General features: G+C 46.6%; 1 protein-coding gene across 4 annotated transcripts in view; it reads right to left on the bottom strand.

Moving 5' to 3' along the window:
* The window catches only part of TAOK3 (TAO kinase 3), a 591,636-nt gene that overhangs the window by 348,935 nt on the left and 220,568 nt on the right, over positions 1 to 22,133 (bottom strand). For all 4 annotated transcript variants that reach the window (XM_082255475.1, XM_082255477.1, XM_082255478.1 and 1 more), the window contains exon 8: positions 19,111 to 19,224. In XM_082255475.1, the coding sequence (XP_082111601.1) occupies positions 19,111 to 19,224 (114 nt within the window). The remainder of the gene's footprint in view (positions 1 to 19,110; positions 19,225 to 22,133) is intronic.

Raw genomic sequence — 22,133 nt, 5'->3', positions numbered from 1 at the left:
ATTTTAGGCTTGCCAGAAAAAGTGCAGGTGAAAGATCCCACTGAGTTTGTGGAATCCTGGCTATTGGAAATTTTTTGTAAAAACGCCTTTACTACGCTGTGCTCAGCTGAATGTGCTCACGGGATCCCACCACAGCCAAGGACTAAGAAATCATCCTACGCCTTGCCCCCTAGCGGGATAATTTCCAATACAATGGGGGCTAAAGTCTATTTCCACCGAATTTCAAAGCAAGCAGGCACAGTTTGTTGAATCTAAGAAACGCCTAAAATCCCTGATAGCTCTTTGATTTTGTTAGGCCATTTGCTAGCTATATTGGGGCCTCACTAGATTGGCCAAATTTACAAGTTATGTTTTGGCTATTGGGCCTGTTGCCTTGGAGCACAGTTGTGTCAATGTTTTCATACCACCACAAATAACTTTTCCAAAGCAAGATAGAATGGTTCTTCTCATATCACACCTCATCCTCTTACCGCCCAACAGAGGAACCTGTCTGATTAAATATACTCCACTCCTGTGATTTGTAACCCTGCCAGGGGTTACTACCAGCAGCCTCAACAGACATATGCTATTTGCCATCAGTAGACTATCTGGGACACAATTACTTTGCGATACAACGTGACAGATGTTTCTATAAATTCATGTATTGGGGGAATTGATAGCCCCCTAAAAAAGGGCCAGGATAACCACTTATCTGCGTAAATATCATCCAGCCGATTGACTCTATTCTTACGTCTTTTATTTGGGGAGGTAGGGCAGTTAGGATAGCTAAAGATGCACTGCAACTGCCTGTTTGGAAGGTGGCCTTGCTGTCCCCAATCTTCAAATTTACTATATTGTCTCTCAGTTAGCCCATGCCCACTGCAGGTTCTACCCTGCAGTAAATATTGCCGCCACGGCCCTGCAACTGGCTATACTCACCACCTATGAATCTCTACAGAATCTGATCCATCGTCAATTTACAAAGGGCAGAGACAGCACTACTGTATTCGATATGACACTCCGCATATTTAAACTCTCAAAAATACTCCCTCCTGGTGCAGATTCTCCACATTCCCTGAATATTCAGTTATGGAACAACCAGAACAGACGGGGCATTCTGGTTTAGAATCTCACTCCTGTTTAATCTCGCACCTGTTTTTAGCGGATGCTTTTCGCTCCTTTTTGGACTTTCGCAGGGACTTTAACCTTTCCTCCACAGCTTATTTTTGTTATATCCAATCGAGGTATACAGTCGCAGCACAATTTGGTTTAAGTAATATTGTTCTACAACCCTCTTCCTTAGAGTGCCTTTTGAATGACATCTCCCACTCTAAACCTATTTCTACATATTACTCTTCTTTACTGCCCTCTAAGACTGATGGGCTTAGCAGTAGAAAATCCAAATGGCGTTCAGATATACCAGAACTCACAGAGAAAGTGTGTCAGGAAATTCTCCCCCTGCAAGTCCCTACGATTATCTACTTTAGGGATAAAGTGATCCAGACCAAATTGTTATACAGGTCATTCTATACCCCTTGTCTTTTATTCTGTTAAAATAGGCTGCCTTCTCCTGTTTGCACTAATGTTCATCAGATGATGGCACATTTTATCATAATGGAATGAGAATGTCCACTGGTTAGAGAATTTTGGTCTAAAGTAAACGCTTTTATCAGTTCTATTACCAAAATACCTAATATTTGTAACCCCTTAGGCTACCTTCTAGGATGCGTTGAGGATTAACCCCTTTCTAACACTCCCAACTTTTTCTACGTTTACTCCTATTCTATGCTAAAAAAAATCTATAACTATAAATAAATCTATATTACTATGAAATGGAAGTCCGGACGACTCCTACTATAAAAGTCTTGCTAACCCTGGTCAATCAGGCACTCCCGATGTATAAATTAACATATGAAGCCAGGGGTTGCCCTTGTAAGTTCCATAAGGTATGGGGCCCATGGGTAAGTTCAGACCGAACTATACCGCCTAATACATAAAGCACAGACTAAAGATAAAAGGTTTTCTGTAGATCCCCTTTTCTCTCCTTTCTGACTGCTGTGTTTATATACACCATTATGCTAACATTCAACTTCTATAGTTTGTATTGATAGCTGAGGCTATATTTAATAAATGTATATTTAATGCATATAGAAGGAATGAACATATTGCATAATTCATACAGTGATATTTGAGCGCTGTTTGCTCTGTTTTTCTTTCCGATACATTTTATTTTGTACTTTCATATTGTGTCAAATTCCACTTTGAAATACTTTGGGATCCAGATCAGTCTGACCCTCACTGATTTTTGAAACCTCAATATAGCCCTTTTTTCTTAGCCGTTGACCTAAAACTTCACATTTAATCTGTCTAAAAATCTATAATGTAGAAAATGAAAGGAAATCATAAGAATGCCAGGTGTATAACCTTATAGGGCAATGTGGAATTAGTGCAAAAATAGGGCTACTGTGGTTACTAAAAGGCTCAGATGCCCATTAAAATCAAATATTTTACAGTTCCCTTCCAGACTGGGAAACGAATGCACTCCTATCAATCTACTATCTCTTCTACACACACTTCTGGTGGTGTAGAACAGCGGGTCCCCCTCTGGCTGCTGTGGTTCCTCCTGTTGACCTCTATGTCACTATGTCCTGCAGCGGCTAGGGTTCAGCAGGCAGGCAGATTAGAGAGGTGTAAATTTAAGTAAAGATCATGCTACTTTTATAGAAAAAGGTATGTTCAATAACTAATAAATTCCAGGTAAAAACTGTACTAAATACATGTAACACTTTAATTAAAAGCACTTTCTTTTTGGGTTTAAATTCTGTTAGACTAGCAAGGTTTTATCTTGGTGTGATTGTCTTCATATAAGTTTTAAAAAATATATATATATATTTTTTAGAAGCAAAAAAAGAGACAGAGAGATGAGCTTATTGTTAGTGGACTTCTTTCACTTTCCAGTCAAAAGGTGCAGGTAGAGAGGGGGCCTGCAAGTGAAAATGAAAATGCAGCGAAGATAATCAGCTGCCCTCCACTGCTAGACAGGGCTGTGCTGTGGGGCAGAGCTGCAGAAATCTCAGGACTGAATATAAAATCTTTTGGGAGAGAAACTTGGTTTCATATGGTTTCAATGTATTTCATCAGTATGCAGTATCTCACAAAAGTGAGAACACCCCTCGCATTTTTGTAAATAATTTATTATATCTTTTCATGTGACAACACTGAAGAAATTACACTTTGCTACAACGTAAAGTAGTGAGTGTACAGCTTGTATAACAGTGTAAATTTGCTGTCCCCTGAAAATAACTCAACACAAAGGCAGTAAATGTCAAAACCGCTGGCAACCAAAGGGAGTACACCCCTAAGTGAAAAACTGGATTTCTCTTACGTCCTCCGACAGTCGCCGCCACTTCATAATCTTCACTAATGGGGTAATTGACCTTTGCTCCGCAGGAGTAGCTAGGCAACAAGATTTGTTAATATCAAAGCTTTTAGCATATCACACCCCTAGGGGGTGGTCCCCTCAGTCAATACCTCCCTGCTTCCTGCATTCTCAACTCAGTTTCTAATGCCTAGCTTAGGAGTAGCTGGCTGATCCTGTGCTGGGGCTTTCAGTCTCCGCCTTCTATTCTCTTTTTGATTTTATTTTGAGTATTTTTCTCTTTCTTTTACTTAGCCGTTCTTTTTATCAGCATTAGTTTAGTTTCTTCGGATGAAGATGATCATGTGGAGCTGGGTCTCGGTCTGGCCACCCTGGGTCCCAGGGTTCAGGGCCAGGGGCTTCCCAGCCTGCCATCGAGCGTTCAGCTCAGGTTTCCCTGGAATATTGAACGACCCATCCCTGTTCGCTGCAGGGATGCTGTCTGTGAGGTGGCTACCTCACCGGACGCCATTTGCGGTTTCGCACCGCAGTTCCACTGCGTCCTGGCTGCGACACTCCCTGTCCTCAGTACAGCGGTTTGGTCGCTGGAGAAGGCTCCCCACGCCATCCGGACTGGTAAGTACATTTCTATGTGGGGACCTGTCTGTTCTGGGTGTCAGTCTGTGACTGTGTGACCCTGCATGTCTGTGTATGTGCTGAGCTCCCCGTCAGATTCCTGTGTGGAATAGCTGCCTTTCTGTGGGCTGCTGGGGGGGGCTCTCCCACTCTGCTATGTGTGAGTATGGGGCAGACTGGGCTTTGACATGCTGTGCGGCGGCCGCTACTGCGGCGCGCCATTTTTTTGCGGCAAATTATGGTGACCGGCCCTGTGTGGCACGGCGCGGTGTTTTGGCGCCAAATGCCGCCATTTTGGCGGCGATCGATCATACAGCCACATGTCGGCGCCATTTTCTCATTGCCTAAAATGCCTCAGCCGAGCGGCCATGTTTGTGTAGCCTACATAGGCTTTATAGGGCGGTCAGTCATTGCATCACTTCCTTTTGCTCTGGAACAGCGATCGGTGGCAGCAGCCTGTGTGGTCTCTCCAGGTTTTTACCTTTCTTTTTCCTGTATTTCCTTGCTCAGTGTCCTTATCCCTGTGGGGGTCGGTGCATACTGTAGTGTGCGGTGGGCTACGCTTGCCGCGGTCTTAAAGGGGCAGTTCTCCTTTTTCAATATTGCTGGGGCATGGATTCTCAGGATTGCAAGTTTCCTCCCACCTTGGTGGGGGGCCAAGGGGCTGCTGCATCCCCCGAGGGGGCTGATCTGGCTGCTATTGTGGCGAACTTGGCTTCTCAGGTGCAGATGCTAATGGCTGATCGATCCGCGAAACGGCCCAGATTGTCTATTTCCTCTGATTCAGAGGGCGATGGGGCTGCTATGGCTGGAGTGCCCTTCTCAGGGTCTCGCTCATCTCTGGACCTTGGGGGGTCTGAGGGGGAGGCTGAGGTAGAAGGAGTTGATAATTCTCCCCCTGGCTCGCCTGAAGAGCTTGCACTCATGGATGAGTTGGTTGCTTCTATCAAGGAAACACTGCGTTTGCAGGATGAACCTTGTCCTCCTGCTTTGATGTCCTCTTATGGGACGCAAAGGAAACGCAAAACAGCGCAGGTTTTTCCCTGCCCTGCCCTGCGGAATTTCAGCACGTTGATGAGCAGTGGCGCAATTTAAAGAAGCCCTTTACTGTGCCAAGTAAGTTCAAGCTGCGTTATCCCTTTACACCCACCACTGATGAGCGTTGGTGTGTGTCGCCTCAGGTGGATCACGCGGTGGCGGTTTTGAATAAATCTACTGCGATCCCTGCTGAGGATACCCCGGTGTTCCGGGACCCTACGGACAGGAGATTGGAGTCTCTTGCCCGTCATGCTTATACGGTTGCTGGTTCCATGCTGAAGCCTATTTTTGCTTCCATTTTGGCAGCCCAGGCTATTGCGGATTGGGCGCAGGTGCTCAGGCGCACCCTGGTGGCTGACTCTGCTCCACCGACGACATTGGCTATGGTGGATCAAATTCATCAGGGTGTCATGTATTTGTGTGATGCGGACTTGGATTTAGTCCCTTTAGCTGCACGCCTCTCAAGTGTGGCGGTCTTGAACCGTCGCCTGATATGGCTGAAATGTTGGTCGGTTGACCAATCGTCTCGCAAGACTTTAGCTAAATTTGCCCTACGCGGGATCTCGCCTTTTTGGCGAGTCTTTGGATACTCTGATAAAGGGAATTTCCGGGGGTAAGAGCACTCTTTTACCCCAAACAAGAATAAGTTTGGTCGCGGTAAGAAGAATACCTCGTTTAGGCCCTCTCAGGGGTCCTTTCGTGCCTTTCAAAGGCCAAGGCTCCCAGAAGAAGCCGTGGGCGGGTAAGCAGAAGTCCGGCCAGTCCGGGTCTGCTGCACATACCAATTCGGCCTGAAGGGGCGCCCTCACCCGGTTCTGGGGTGGGGGGGACGTTTGCTCGGTTTTCTTCAACCCTGGCTGGCCCGCATTCGGGACAGGTGGGTTCAGGAAATCGTTCAATCTGGTTACAAGATTGAGTTTCTCTCTCGGCCGGCGAGCAGATTTTTTCCCTCAAATCTTCAGCTGTCTCCGGAGCGTTTGCAGGATCTGCATCTGGCGGTGCGGGACCTGCGGGCTCAGGGAGTGGTGGTCCCGGTGCCTCATCGGGACAGATTTCGGGGGTTCTATTCCAATCTGTTCACTGTGCCCAGAAAGGAGGGCAAGGTACGTCCGATTTTGGACTTAAAAGCTCTGAACCGCTTTGTGCAGTTTCGCAAGTTCCGCATGGAATCCCTGCGCTCGGTGGTGGCTGCCCTGGTTCCGGGGGAATTCATGGCCTCCATCGACTTGAAGGATGCGTATCTTCACATCCCCATTTTCAAGGGTCATCAGAGGTACCTTCGATTCGCCATGGTGGAGGATCATTACCAATTCGTGGCGTTACCCTTTGGTCTCGCTTCGAATCCGTGGGTTTTCACCAAGGTGCTTGCGCCGGTCCTGGCTTTATTGAGAGCCCAGGGCATCTCTGTCTTGGGGTATCTAGACGATATCTTGATTCGGTCTGCGACCAGTCAGGGCCTGGTGAACGACCTGTCCATCACGATGCGGACTCTGCAGGAGTTCGGTTGGACGATAAATTTTCCGAAGTCGACGCTGTGTCCGTCAGTTCGTCTTCCCTACCTGGGGATGATACTGGACTCTGTTCAAGCGAAGGTCTTCCTGCCGGAAGACAAGCTCCGGACGCTTCGGGACGAAGTCAGGTCCCTCAGGGACAATCAGTGCTCGTCCCTCCGGACGTGTATGAGGTGTCTGGGATTGATGGTCTCGGCTTTCGAGGCGATTCCCTTCGCCCAGTTTCAAACGCGGGATCTTCAGGCGGAGATCCTGGCCAAGTGGGACGGGCGTCCACAATCTCTGCTCCGGAGGTGTCGGGGGGCAAGTCCTTTCGTCCTTTGTCGTGGACGGTGATCACCACGGATGCCAGCCTGTCGGGCTGGGGTGGTGTTCTGGGCGTTCTGTCCGCCCAGGGAACTTGGTCGGAGGAGGAATCCTCCCTTCCGATCAACATTCTGGAATTGCGAGCGATAAATATCTGCCTTCTGCGTTGGACGGACAGGCTTCAGGGCCGTCCGGTTCGGGTGCAGACGGACAATGCCACAGCGGTGGCCTACATCAACCACCAAGGGGGCACCAGGAGTGCTCGAGCGGCTCGGGAAGTGGCCGACATTCTATCTTGGGCCGAGACGCACGTCCCGGCGATATCTGCAGTTCACATTCCGGGGGTGTAGAACTGGCAGGCGGATTATCTGAGTCGCCAGACCCTGGACCAGGGAGAATGGTCCCTTCACCCGGATGTCTTTCAGATGTTGTGCGCGAAGTGGGGTCCCCCAGATGTGGACCTGTTCGCGTCTCGTCTAAACAACAAGGTGGAAAGGTTCGTGGCAAGGACGTGCGATCCTCGGGCAGACGCCTCAGACACGTTGGTGGCGCCCTGGCATCAGTATCGTCTGATGTATGCCTTTCCACCGATTCAGCTGCTGTCGAGGCTCCTTCGCAGGTTGGCCTCGGAACCGCACACGGTGATTCTGGTGGCGCCAGACTGGCCTCGCCGGTCTTGGTACGCAGACCTTGTGAATCTGGCGGTCGACGCTCCGTGGCGTCTGCCTCTTCGAGAAGATCTCCTATCTCAAGGGCCGATATTCCATCCTGCTTTACAGTCGCTGGCTTTAACGGCCTGGCTGTTGAAAGCCAGGTCCTGAAGGATAGGGGTCTCTCCCCTGAGGTCATTCCCACTTTGATTAAGGCTAGAAAAGCCTCTTCGGGGAAGATTTACTACCGTACTTGGAAGGCGTATTTTGCCTGGTGTGAGTCCAGGGGGTATTCCCCTCGCTCATACTCGGTATCGAGAGTGTTGGCCTTTCTCCAAACTGGAGTGGACCAGCGTTTGGCGTTGGCCACGATTAAAGGTCAGATTTCTGCGCTGGCCGTTCTCTTTCAACGCCCTGTGGCGTCTAATTCTTTGGTTAGCACCTTTGTTCAAGGGGTGCGACACTTGGCCCCTCCTCGGAGGGATCCTTTGCCTCCATGGGACTTGAACCTTGTTCTGTCCGTGTTGCAACATGCTCCCTTTGAGAAGATCAGGGAGATCTCGTTGTCTCTATTGTCCAAAAAGGTTGCCTTTTTGGTGGCGATCACTTCGGCTCGCAGGGTATCGGAGCTGGTGGCCTTGTCCTGCAGCTCTCCCTACTTGGTGATTCACTTGGATAAGGTGGTCTTACGACCTAACCCTTCTTTTCTTCCGAAGAGGATCTCGGAATTTAACCTCAATGAGGACATTGTCTTACCTTCGCTTTGCGCGAAGCCTAAGCATCCGAAGGAGGTGGCTTTGCATTCCTTGGATGTTGTTCGGGCGATCAGGGTTTACCTGTCTTCGACGAAATCCTTTCGCAAGTCGGATTCTCTTTTTGTTCTTCCAGAGGGTCCTCGGAAGGGCATGGCGGCGTCGGCTGCGACCATCGCCAAATGGATCAGACAGACCATTGTGCAGGCCTATGCTTTGAAGGGGAAGGTTCCTCCTTTCCCTGTGAAGGCGCACTCTACCAGGTCTCTGAGTACGTCTTGGGCCTATCGTCATCAGGCTTCTGTGGCCCAGGTGTGTAAGGCGGCGACTTGGTCGTCCGTTCACACTTTCTCAAAATTTTACAAGGTGGATGTTCAGGCATCGGCAGATGCTTCCTTTGGCCGTAAAGTTCTTAGTGCGGCAGTGCCTTAGGTTCCCTTGTTTGGGTCCTTGGCTGTTGGGGTGTTTTACCCCTAGGTTACTTGTTCTTTCCTGGGTTGTTGCTCCTGTTGAGCATGTTTTTTCCTGTTGCCCAGTTGGTCCCTTACTTGGTAAGGTTCCTTTCTCTGATGTGGGTATTGCGTTGCTTTAGGCGCGGCTGCGTTTTTTTCCCACCCCTCATGTCTACACTGCTCTGGGACGTCCCCATTAGTGAAGATTATGAAGTGGCGGCGACTGTCGGAGGACGTAAGAGAAAACTGAATTTTTGTAAAATCTTACCGTAAAATTCCTTTCTCTGAGTCCTCCGACAGTCGCCGCCCCCGCCCCTCTTTTGGGGTTTGTTTATGTACTCTACTGCTATGCTACTGAAACTGAGTTGAGAATGCAGGAAGCAGGGAGGTATTGACTGAGGGGACCACCCCCTAGGGGTGTGATGTGCTAAAAGGTTTGATATTAACAAATCTTGTTGCCTAGCTACTCCTGCGGAGCAAAGGTCAATTACCCCATTAGTGAAGATTATGAAGTGGCGGCGACTGTCGGAGGACTCAGAGAAAGGAATTTTACGGTAAGATTTTACAAAAATTCAGTTTTTTTACTTACCATAAAATCCTTTTCTCTTTAGTTCATTGACAGACGCAGCTTCATATCTTCTTGACAATTGGGTTATGCTGCATTCTACAGGAGTAGGACAGTAGGTAGGAAAAAGCTTTCACCACACACTTTGGGGCTGTCCCTGCAGGCATAACCCCACACACTCTGCTAAAGCCCCCAGTTTTATTGCAAGCAGTGTTTAGAAGACAACAACCCCATTCCACTCATAATTAGAGGGGTGGGTGCTGCGCCTGTCAATGAACTTCAGAGAAAAGTATTTTACGGTAAGTAGAAAATCAAGTTCTCTATCGTTCATTGACAGACGCAGATTCATATCTTCTTGAGCATTGGGACGTCCCAAAGCAGTATTAGCATGAGGGGTGGAAAAACAAAACGCAAGGAAGAATGCAGTTTCCCCAGGCTAAACATAGCCTACCAGGTAACAAGGAGCCCAACCAGGAACAACTGGAGCTCACCTAGAAAAAACATACACCCTCAAAGAGAAAAAAATGTTCTTTAGACAGCAGCCTGCAAAACCTTGTGGCCAAAAGAGGCATCCGAAGATGCCAACAAATCTACCTTGTAGAATTTTGTAAACATGCGCACTGACGACCAAGTTGCCACCTTGCAAACTTGCATCACTGACTGTTTATGGCGAAAAGCCCAAGAGGCACTCAGCGCTATAGTAGAATGCGCCTTCACCGGGAAAGCAGGAACCTGACCCTTTAGTGAATAAGCCTGAACCACCGTCTGCCTTATCCATCTGGATATGGTCGCAGCAGACGCAGCCATTCCTTTACGAGGTCCTTCAGTAAGGACAAAAAGAAAGAGTCTGATTTCCTGAAAGTCGGTAGCCGCCAAGTAAACTCTAATTGCACGAACCACATCCAAAGAATGCAAAGCAAATTCCTTGGGATGCTTGGGCTTAGGACAGAGTGAGTGCAGCACAATGTCTTCAATCAAATGGAAATCAGAAACCACCTTAGGAAGAAATGACTGATTAGGTCGAAGTACCACTTTATCTCTGTGGACCACCAGATAAGGTGAACGGCAAGACAACGCCACCAATTCAGACACCCTGCGGGCAGAAGTGATAGCCACCAAAAAGGCAACCTTCTGAGATAATGCAAGCAGGCGAATCTCCCTAATGTTCTCAAAAGAAGGTTTTTGAAGAACCGATAACACCAAATTCAGATCCCACGGAGGCAATGGGGATCACCTCGGAGGTGCCAAATGACGCACCCCCTGAATAAAAGTTCGAATCAGGGCGTGCGTAGCTAAAGAACAATGGAAATAAATAGCCAAAACCGACACTTGGCCTTTGATAGTGCCCAAAGCCAAACGCTGTTCAACCCCTTTTTGAAAAAAAAAAAAAGTCAAAACCCTAGCTACAGAAAACAAGCAAGGGTGCACTTTCAACGATTCACACCATGAAATGTACGATTTCCACGTACGATGATAGATCTTCCTGGAAGTAGACTTCCTTGCCTTCAATAGTGTAGAAATCACAATGTCCGAAAGAACTCTATTCTTCAAAACCTTGCTTTTAACAGCCACGCCGTTAAAGCCAGCGACTGAAAAGCAGGATGGGAGATCGGCCTTTGAGACAGCAGATCTTCTCTGAGAGGAAATCTCCAAGGAGCATCGGCGACCAACCTTACCAGGTCTGCGTACCAAGACCGGCGAGGCCAGTCTGGGGCCACTAGAATGACCAGAATCCCTTCCACCTCTATTCTGCGCAGAAGCTTTGGCAGGAGTTTCAGCAGTGGGAACGCATAGATCAGCCGATACTGACCCCAAGGATCTACCAGTACGTCCGTGGCGTCAGGCCAGAGGATCCCTTGACCTGGCCACAAACCTCTGAACCTTCTTGTTGAGTCGAGAAGAAAAACGTTCGACATCGGATGTCCCCCACCGGACACACAGGAGGAGAAACACCTCAGGGTATGGAGAGGCCACTCCCCCTGATCCAACACCCAACGTAATCCACCTGCCAGTTCTCCACACCTGGGATGTGCACTGCAGAGAGAGCTGGAACAAACTTCTCTGCCCAATCCAGAATCTCGGCCACCTCTCGGGCGGCCAAGACACTCTTGGTGCCCCCTTGATGATTGATGTACGCTACGGCTGTGGCATTGTCCGATTGGATCCGGACCGGGCAACCTTGCTGACCAGCTGTCCAGTGAAGAGGCAAAGCTTTATCGCTCTGAGCTCTAAGATATTTATCGGCAGCTTGGACTCTTCCACCATCCAGGATCCTTGTGCACAGAGTTTCTCCAGCACTCCTCCCCAGCCTGACAGGCTGGTGTCTGTGGTTACCACCATTCAATACAACGGCAGGAAGGACTTGCCTTGGCGAAGAGCTGACGAGTGGAGCCACCACAGAAGAGCTGACTTTGTATTGCAACGCAACAGAGTCAAAGTATCCAAGGATTTTGGATCCTTGTTCCATTTTACGAGAATCTCCTTTTGAAAGGGGCTCGTGTTGAACTGAGCAAACGAAACCGCCTAGAAGATTGAGACCATCAGACCCAAGGCCTGCATGCAAGTCCGCAGAGAACACAGATGGTTTGCCAACAGTAACAGGATCGCCCCCTGCAATTTATGCAATTTGTCCGGGGAAAGAAAGACCCTTGCCAAGACAGAGTTCAGAGTCAAGCCCAGATAATCCAGTCTCATTGAAGGTATCAGGGCAGATTTTTTCAGTGTTCAGTGTTTGGACAGCGATTGTCAAGTCGTCCAACAAGGCTGAGTGAGAGTCCGCCTTCAATAGGAGATCATTCAGGTACCCCAGTACCGAAATCCCCCATTGGTGCAGTAATGCCAACACCGAAGCCAGCATCTTGGTAAAGACCCTGGGGGCAGAGGCAAGACCAAAGGGTAACGCCACAAACTGATAATGCTCCTCTCCTATAGCAAAGCGGTGAAAACGCTGGTGTCCAGCGTAGATAGGGTGTATGTGTAGATATGCGTCCTCGATACCTATGGAGGCCAAAAAGTCTCCCTGGTGTAGGGACGCCACTATCGTGTAAATGGACCCCATTCGAAATCTCTGTACCCGCACAAAGCGGTTCAAAGCCTTGAGGTCCAAGATTGGACACACTTTGCCTTCCTTCCTGGACACAGTAAACAGGTTTGAATAAAACCCCTAAAAACGTTCCTGAGAGGGAACCGGCACAATTACCCTTTGCGACAGCAGATCTTGTACCGCCTCTCGGAGATCCCTTAAACGATCTGGAGATAGGCGCAGATTGCATGGGAAAAACCTGCCCAACGGTCGAGACCGGAATTCGATCTTGTACCCTGATCGGATGAGTTCATGAACCCATTTGTCCTGAAAAAAGGAAGTCTATGGTCCGGGAAAAAGTATCGGGTGAGGGCGCCCCTTCATGCAGAGGAGGATTTGTCTGCAGATCTGGATTTACCTGACCATGCCTTCTTGGAATTCCCCAGAAGACCTGAATGGCTTCCCTTTTTCTTGCAACCCAGAGGTACGAATAAGCCGCCTATGAGCAGTAAAAGAAAGCCCCATCTAGTACGTGGTGCCTTGTCCTTAGGGGACTGAGGGAGAAGAGTACTCTTCCCACCCGTAAGGCCTTTGATCAACTCATCCAGGGAGGATCCAAACAACCTCTCTCCCGTAATGAGAAGATCAGTAAAGGCCTTTATGGAAGACTGGTCCGCAGACCAGCTTTTTAACCACACCATGCGTCTAATAGCAATCCCCACAGCAGACACTCTGGCCACCAGGGGAGCTGCATCCAGCAATGTATCACATATATACAGCAGGGCTTGGGCCATTTGATCCATGAGCTCAATCAGCCCTGGGGAGAGCTGTTTCGTTTCCAAGACACCTTCAAGTAACTTCACTCATTCAGTGATAGTCTGTGACACCAGGGTGGTCACAAAAATTGGTTTAAAAAATTAGCCCGCTAACACATGTAAATGGCGGGACAGAGACTCACTCCATCTATTAACGGGGTCCATAAATGTCAGGGTTCTTCCACTGGGATCACAGTAGACTTATTCTAACTGGAAACTGGACGATCCACCTTTGGTGGCATGGTCCACCGAGTGGAAACCTTATCCGCGAAGGGGCAACGGCGTTTAAAACGCTTGGGCACCACTAACGTGTGCTTGATGCGCCCCCGCAGTTCACTGACAATATTGTCAAAAAGTTCCGGACAGGGGAACACTTTGCCCGATTTCTGGGATTTGCAGGTGCCAAAAGACGTGTGCATTCCTGACACTGTAGACTCATCCGCCATTTTTAAAGTTTCTCGCACTGAAACTATAAGTGCTTCCACCAATGCGCTTTCCCGCACAGCGGCTGATGAGAACATGTCATCACCATTAGAATACGATGACACAGAGCCACCAGGGTGGGGTGCGTCTGCGGCAGCCATATCGGTCTCAGAATGTGAAGATACAGCAGAGGTAGGTGAAGGCAAATGGAGCTTACAGCTAACATTACTTTTGAACACTAAATCCACTTTTAACACCAGGCTTTCCAAAAGTGCTGTAAAAGCCGACAGGGGCTGCAACCCAGAGGGGTCAGCAGCTGAAGTGAGGGGGTCTGTAGGTGACATTTTGTCCTGGGACTCAATTTACACTGAATTTAAAAAGATGCAATGTCACTTTGAAAAAGTCGCAAAACCGCGATTGCACCGCTGCACTAGCGGACAAGCAAGTCCCAGCATAACACAGTCTGTCTGTTAGTGCGTGTGAGGAAACCCACAAGAGTCCCCAAAAAAACATTACCAAACTAATCAGAAGGCTTGCAGGAACAATCTGCCACACGAAATGAAAAGCACCTGGGTCATGCCTAGAGTGTCTAGTGGCTGCCTATCCTGTCCAGCACCATGGACTGCAAGAAAATGGCCGCTCCATGCATTCCTATGGGGAAAATTTTAGAAAATGACTGCCCATATATTACAATGATGAAATTCTGAGATTAATGCAGGGCAAGTCGAAAGCAAAATGGCAGCCCCCCAAGATGCACCAGGCTCTGGGGGGGGGTGTGGGGGGGTTGGGTGTCGTCAACAGACAAAGGCATCGGATGGTCCAGAGGGGACCCCACCAGAAAAAAAGCCCCCCTCCCCCGCAGAACTGCCGAAGCGGGCGCAATATATCCGCCCCCCAGAGGTAGGAACATGTATGGGACGGGGGGAGAACAGCTGGGGGGGGTGGTCTGGTATACCCGAGAGGCCAGGGGAACCGAGGGATACCCAAGGGTCTGACTATTCCATGGAGGGGGGCCCACGTCCACCCCGAGACTGCCAGAGAATTGGGGGAACATTTACTCACCATACCACAGTATCAGGTAGGATCGGAAGGGGGGTGCTGCTGGCCAAGGGGTACGCTGCGACCCAGGGCGTTCCAGGTCGTTTGCATCCCAGCAAGATGGTCCACTCGCGGGCTCGTCCCCATCCAACGGGGCTCTGTCGTGGCGAGGCCTAGTGCTGAACTTTAACCTGCTCACGCTCGCTGGCCAGGCTGGGAGACTTTAAGGATCTAGAATATCCAGTCCGAAACCCAGCTGGCTGTTGCTTGTAGTTCTCCAGGAACTCTACTAAAAGAATATATTAAAAAAAAAAAGGTTGCCAAAGATTAACAGCTAAGATCAAAGTCCCAGAAGGGAACTAGGTCCTACTCCTAAACTAGGCAGAAACAAACTGAGGGCTGTAGCAGAGTGTGTGGGGTTCTGCCTGCAGGGGCAGCCCATTGGCATATTAAAAGCTTTTTCCTGCCTAGTGTCCTACTCCTGTAGGGGGCAGCATAACCCAATGGTCAAGAAGATATGAAGCTGCGTCTGTCAATGAACGATAGAGAAATGTACAAATTGAGCCCAAAGTGTCAATATTTTGTGTGGCCACCATTATTTTCCAGCACTGCCTTAACCCTCTTGGGCATGGAGATCACCAGAGCTTCACAGGTTGCCACTGGAGTCCTCTTCCACTCCTCCATGACGACATCACGGAGCTGGTGAATGTAAGAGACCTTGCACTCCTCCACCTTCCGTTTGAGGATGCCCCACAGATGCTCAATAGGGTTTAGGTCTGGAGACATGCATGGCCAGTCCATCACCTTTACCCTCAGCTTCTTTAGCAAGGCAGTAGTTGTCCTGGTGGTGTGTTTGGGGTCATCATGTTGGAATACTGCCCTGTGGCCCAGTCTCCAAGGGGAGGGGATCATGCTCTGCTTCATTATGTCACAGTACATGTTGGCATTCATGGTTCCCTCAATCAACTGTAGCTCCCCTGGGCTGGCAGCACTCATGCAGGCCCAGACCATGACACTCTCACCACCATGCTTGACTGTAGGCAAGACACACTTTGTCTTTTTACTCCTGACCAGATTGCCACCACACATGCTTGACACTATCTGAACCAAATAAGTTTATCTTGGTCTCATCAGACCACAGGACATGGTTCCAGTAATCCATGTCCTTAGTCTGCTTGTCTTCAGCAAACTGTTTGCGGGCTTTCTTGTGCATCATCTTTAGAAGAGTAATTCCTTTTGGGACAACAGCCATACAGACCAATTTGATGCAGTGTGGGGCTTATGGTATGAGCACTGAAAGGCTGACCCCCCCACGACTTCAAACTCTGCAACAATGCTAGCAGAACTCATATGTCTATTTCCCAAAGACAACCTCTGGATAGGACGCTGAGCACGTGCACTAAACTTCTTTGGTCGACCATGGTGAGCCTGTTCTGAGTGGAACCTGTCCTGTTAAACCGCTGTATGGTCTTGGCCATCGTGCTGCCGCAGGGTCTCAAGGTCTTGGCAATCTTCTTCTAGCCTAGGCCATCTTTATGTAAAGCAACAATTCTTTTTTTCAGATCCTCAGAGAGTTCTTTGCCATGAGTTGCAATGTTGAACTTCCAGTGACCAGTATGAGAGAGTGAGAGCGATAATACCACATTTAACACACCTGTTCCCCATTCACACCTGAGACCTTGTAACACTAACGAGTCACATGACACCAGGGAGGAAAAATGGCTTATTGGGCCCAATTTGGACATTTTCACTTAAGGGTGTACTCACTTGTTGTCAGCAGTTTAGACATTAATGGCTGTATGTCAAATTATTTTGAGAGGAAAGCAAATGTACAGTTAAACAAGCTGTACACTCACTACTTTACATTGTAGCAAAGTGTCATTTCTTCAGTGTTGTCACATGAAAAGATAAAATAAAATATTTACAGAAATGTGAGGGGTGTACTCACTTTTGTGAGATACTGTATGTAGCTGTTCGCCTATATCTTCACTCTAATATATAATAATTTAAAAAAACATAAAACGATGGCCACAGGTCAGAAATCATAAGAGCATGTACAGTGGGTACGGAAAGTATTCAGACCCCCTTAAATTTTTCACTCTTTGTTATATTGCAGCCATTTTCTAAAATCATTTAAGTTCATTCTTCTTCCTCATGAATGTACACATAGCACCCCATACTGACAGAAAAACACAGAATTGTTGACATTGTTGCAGATTTATTAAAAAAGAAAAACTGAAATATCACATGGTCCTAGGTATTCAGACGCTTTACTGTGACACTCATATATTTAACTCAGGTGCTTTCCATTTCTTCTGATCATCCTTGAGATGGTTCTACACCTTCATTTGAGTCCAGCTGTGTTTGATTATACTGATTGGACTTGATTAGGAAAGCCACACACCTGTCTATATAAGACCTTCCAGATCACAATGCATGTCAGAGCAAATGAGAATCATGAGGTCAAAGGAACTGCCTGAAGAGCTCAGAGACAGAATTGTGGCAAGGCACAGATCTGGCCAAGGTTACAAAAAGATTTCTGCTGCACTTAAGGTTCCTAAGAGCACAGTGGCCTCCATAATCCTCAAATGGAAGACGTTTGGGACGACCAGAACCCTTCCTAGAGCTGGCCGTCCGGCCAAACTGAGCAATCGGGGGAGAAGAGCCTTGGTGAGAGAGGTAAAGAAGAACCCAAAGATAAATGTGGCTGAGCTCCAGAGATGCAGTCAGGAGATGGGAGAAAGTTGTAGAAAGTCAACCATCACTGCAGCCCTCCACCAGTCGGGGCTTTATGGCAGAGTGGCCCGACGGAAGCCTCTCCTCAGTGTAAGACAAATGAAAGCCTGCATGGAGTTTGCTAAAAAAACACCTGAAGGACTCCAAGATGGTGAGAAATAAGATTCTCTGGTCTGATGAGACCAAAATAGAACTTTTTGGCCTTAATTCTAAGCGGTATGTGTGGAGAAAACCAGGCACTGCTCATCACCTGTCCAATACAGTCCCAACAGTGAAGCATGGTGGTGGCAGCATCATGCTGTGGGGGTGTTTTTCAGCTGCAGGGACAGGACGACTGGTTGCAATCGAGGGAAAGATGAATGCGGCCAAGTACAGGGATATCCTGGACAAAAACCTTCTCCAGAGTGCTCTGGACCTCAGACTGGGCCGAAGGTTTACCTTCCAACAAGACAATGACCCTAAGCACACAGCTAAAATAACGAAGGAGTGGCTTCACAACAACTCCGTGACTGTTCTTGAATGGCCCAGCCAGAGCCCTGACTTAAACCCAATTGAGCATCTCTGGAGAGACCTAAAAATGGCTGTCCACCAACGTTTACCATCCAACCTGACAGATCTGGAGAGGATCTGCAAGGAGGAATGGCAGAGGATCCCCAAATCCAGGTGTGAAAGACTTGTTGCATCTTTCCCAAAAAGACTCCTGGCTGTATTAGATCAAAAGGGGGCTTCTACTAAATACTGAGCAAAGGGTCTGAATACTTAGGACCATGTGATATTTCAGTTTTTCTTTTTTTAATAAATCTGCAACAATGTCAACAATTCTGTGTTTTTCTGTAAGTATGGGGTGCTATGTGTACATTCATGAGGAAGAAGAATGAACTTAAATGATTTTAGCAAATGGCTGCAATATAACAAAGAGTGAAAAATTTAAAGGGGTCTGAATACTTTCCGTACCCACTGTAGTTTTTTACTAAAAAGCCCAAATATACACTTACATGAGAGTAAACGAAGTACTGCTTGGAGTTGGAGGGGGAAGGAGGAGCTGTGAACAGCGCTCCTCTAAGTCCAAGCAGTACTTTTTTTACTCACATGTAAGAGTATATTTTGGCTTTTTAATAAAGGACTACATGCTCTTATTGATTTCTGCGCTATGGCCACCTTTTATAATTTCTACATGTCATTAAGGGATCTTCCCAGACCCGACGGGCCCTGCTGCAGTACAGTCTGAGCTTCGATCTATTCAGCAATCCCTCTGCTTATCCATCCCTGTGGCACACCCTGCATTGACTGCTGCATAGGCTGCTGATAACCCAATTCAATCCCACTCCACTGGAGCCGAGACCTCACATAAGTACTGGCCCTGGAGCCCTTCATTATATCCAAGTACTTTTTACATAACGTTTTTGCTGATTACACCCTATCTCCAAATCAAAGGTTTTGATGTGCCTGAATTTGAAAGGCCAGAGAGACTCGCTTTCTTTCTAGGATGTTCTAATATTTCTAAAACTATACAGCAGAGATCTAATATTTATTGGTACATTTTCTAGAAAAATACATTCAATGGGGTTGAGTTACTAAAACTGAAGGATGCCAAATTTGGTGCAGCTCTGCATAGAAACCAATCCGCTTCCAAGTTTTTTTGGCAAAGCTTAACTTGGAAGCTGATTGGCTACAATGCATGCCTGTACCAGATTTTGCGCACTCCAGTTTTAGTAAATCAACCCGAATGTGTTATATGAAGAGGTAGAGACCAAAAATCCTAAAACATTCTCCTTATCGAGGAGGAATTACTCTGTTAAATTGGATGTACATTTATCGCTATAACCTACCAGTATGGAGTTCCCACAAAGGAATTGGCAGGTGAAGCTATAGACGCAGATCCAAAGTCTGCTAATTTTACCTGACCAGGCTCAGTAAGCAGTATATTCCCAGCTTTAATATCCCTAAAGAGGAAAAAAAAACAAAAAAAATAACGTATATGTTAGTGGCATCTAAAAAAATGTTACTGTATTAAAACAAACATAGGTAAAAGTAGAATCTATTTTTATCAATATAAACATTTGAACAAATTAATGTAATAACAAAATCCAAGCATACAAACTGAGAAAGCAAGAAAACCAAAACAGTTAGGCTCCTTTCAGACGGCCGCTCCGCTGCTGTAGTCCGCTGCGGGACTTTTTTTTTTTTTTTTTTTCCACGGAGCGGATGACATTTGTGTCATCCGCTCCGTGTGCCCGCATATCATCCCATCCGTTTGCGGATGATATGCGGACATAATGTAAGTCTATGGCATTGCGGATGTCAGCGGATGACACCGCTGACATCCGATTTTCCTTCCTTTCCGTTTTTTACACGGATGGAAAAATGGGGTTCTGTTCCGTTCCAAAAAACGGAACAGAACTGAAAGGAGGAAAATCGGATGTCAGCGGATGGTATTCCGCTGACATCCGCAGTGCCATTCACTTACATTGATGTCCGCAAATCATCCGCAAAAAAATAGGATGATTTGCGGACACACGGAAAGCAGCGGAGCGGCCGTGTGAAAGGAGCCTAACGGTGATTTCAATCATTACCGGATATAATCTTCATAAAATCAAAATAATCAAGTCACTGTGAGCATTCCTGCTTTACCATGTGTTACGAAGACTAAACACATGCGATCCGATTCCAGTGCGGAGGGGAAAAAAAAAAGGTCCCTACACTTTTTTCATGTGAATCCAATGCGAGTTTAGCCATACTGTATGGCTGAATACGCATTTGGACAGACATCGCATGTGATCTTTACAGCAACGCAGTGCGAATCACATGCAATGTCTGACATCACATATTTGTGAACCCAGGCTTAACCTCAGGTCACAACACTTAAGGTCTCTGCACACTAGGCAGCAGAAAAAAATACCCTAACTGCTAGCAGAAAAAAAAAAAAAAAGCAGCAGAAACAACGCTCCTATGCAGCACACTGTACACGCATTTAGTAAAATTACCAGGTTTAGGGGATACACAGAGATAAAACAAATCCTCCTAAATAAATTGTACCCATCTATCTGCAACCCTATCTCCTCTACAGCTGTTTAAATGCAAGATTTATACAGCCTTCATGAGCATTTAGAAACCAGGGGGCGGCGAGCTGAAGTTTCATTGTGCAGGAGAGGTCTAAGAACGGATTGGAGGGAATAGACACAACCCACTACAAACAGCACACAGGAACAGAGCAGACTGTCAGTCGCAGGCTGGAGCTCCCTCCCATGTCACCTTTTTATCTATTAGTGTCATGAAAATCTGTCGGAATTGACTCATTGGGATAGCGGAGAGAAAATGCACTTCGTGCTCTGGATTGAGACACTGGATTGTACACACTTGAGAGGGATATGCTTTGTTCACATTTAAAACCACTTTAATGCAAAGGCTACATGTACACGGGACGTTGTAAAAAGTCAGCTGAACGCTGGAATTTAAAGGACGTTTAAAACGTCCGTTGTGTCGCGTTTGCAGCCGCGTTTAGTGGGCGTTTAGCGGGCGTTTGCGCTCAGATCCGTTTTTAGAGGTCAAAAAATCATTCCCCTTTAAAATGGAAAAACCCGAGCGCTAAACGCGGGTGATCGCGTTCGGTCGCGTTTTGCATTTGAAACGCCGGTAAACACACGTTCTGAACATCCTGAACGCAAATAATTGCTCTCCAAAAAACGACACTGAACTCAACTGCCTCTAAATGACTGTAAACGACTCAGTGTACATAGACAGATAAGATAACAGAGGAGGGTTCAGGGGCTTTTGAAAAAAACGCCCAGCTGCTCAAAAACTGTCGTTTACAAGTAGCAGTGTACATAAGGCCTAACCATGAGGTGTCAACTAAATACAAATGAGATGTTAAGGTGAAAAAATGCAATGGCTCATGACAAACAGGCGCAAAAAGAAATCACTTTTTTTAAATTGTATTTCAAGTGCATAATGGGATTTCTTTTTTTTACTTTAGTGAATTCTCTCTCTCTCTAAATATATATATATTAGATTATAAAAAGTGTGAAAGGATTTTTCACTACCAGCCATTTAGGTAGAATGGCAGGCAGAAGCAGCTTATACCAATATCTGTTTTCAAATGTTTATATTCAAATGGTGAATAAACAGCACAGAACATACATCATTCCATAATCTTAGGGAACAATAACTGAACAATACTCTTGGAATAATGACAGTCCAAATTAGATCACCTTTAAACTTAATCTAAATACAGCTTCCTAAGCATTTTTAAAATTATGAAAACATACAAATACAAAAGAGAAGATCAAGAAAATGATTAGATTTAAAACTGCATGTACCCCAAATACTACAATAATCATTTCCACTAGAGGGGGCTGCAGTCATGTCTAACTGGCTCGTTCCTTTTCATCCATCAGGATTTTAAAGTACTGGGAAAATTATGTAATGGAACGACTTTTATATATTTTAGGTGGTTATAAATGTTTAAATTCCACTGTATAATGTATTGTCATAAATTGTGAGAAAGCTTTAAATAAATATAATGCAGTGTTACACATCTCTAGTGCTTCATGGGCCTAAAACAGCCCAGAATTTTACAGCATTAGTTTTCTTAGTTAACACAAAAACAACATTTTACAGGTACCTATAATTACAAATTAGAACTTTGTTTTTGTAAAAGAGCAGTTAATAACATTTGCAGATACATACTGTATGTATACTATTAAGGTGCTCGTGAAATTGAAGGATAACGGAGATGAAATGGCCAAAAGATAAGTAACACAAAAGTGGTCCCAGAAACTCGTCACCACAAGTAGTTTTTCAAAAAGGTAAAAATAATTTTTGCTGTACATTTGGGGTTCCTATCTTTCTTTAA

Source organism: Pelophylax lessonae, assembly GCF_965119305.1.
Source record: "Pelophylax lessonae genome assembly, chromosome: 1".
NCBI lineage: Eukaryota > Metazoa > Chordata > Amphibia > Anura > Ranidae > Pelophylax > Pelophylax lessonae.
This window is presented reverse-complemented; position numbering and strand designations above follow the sequence as displayed.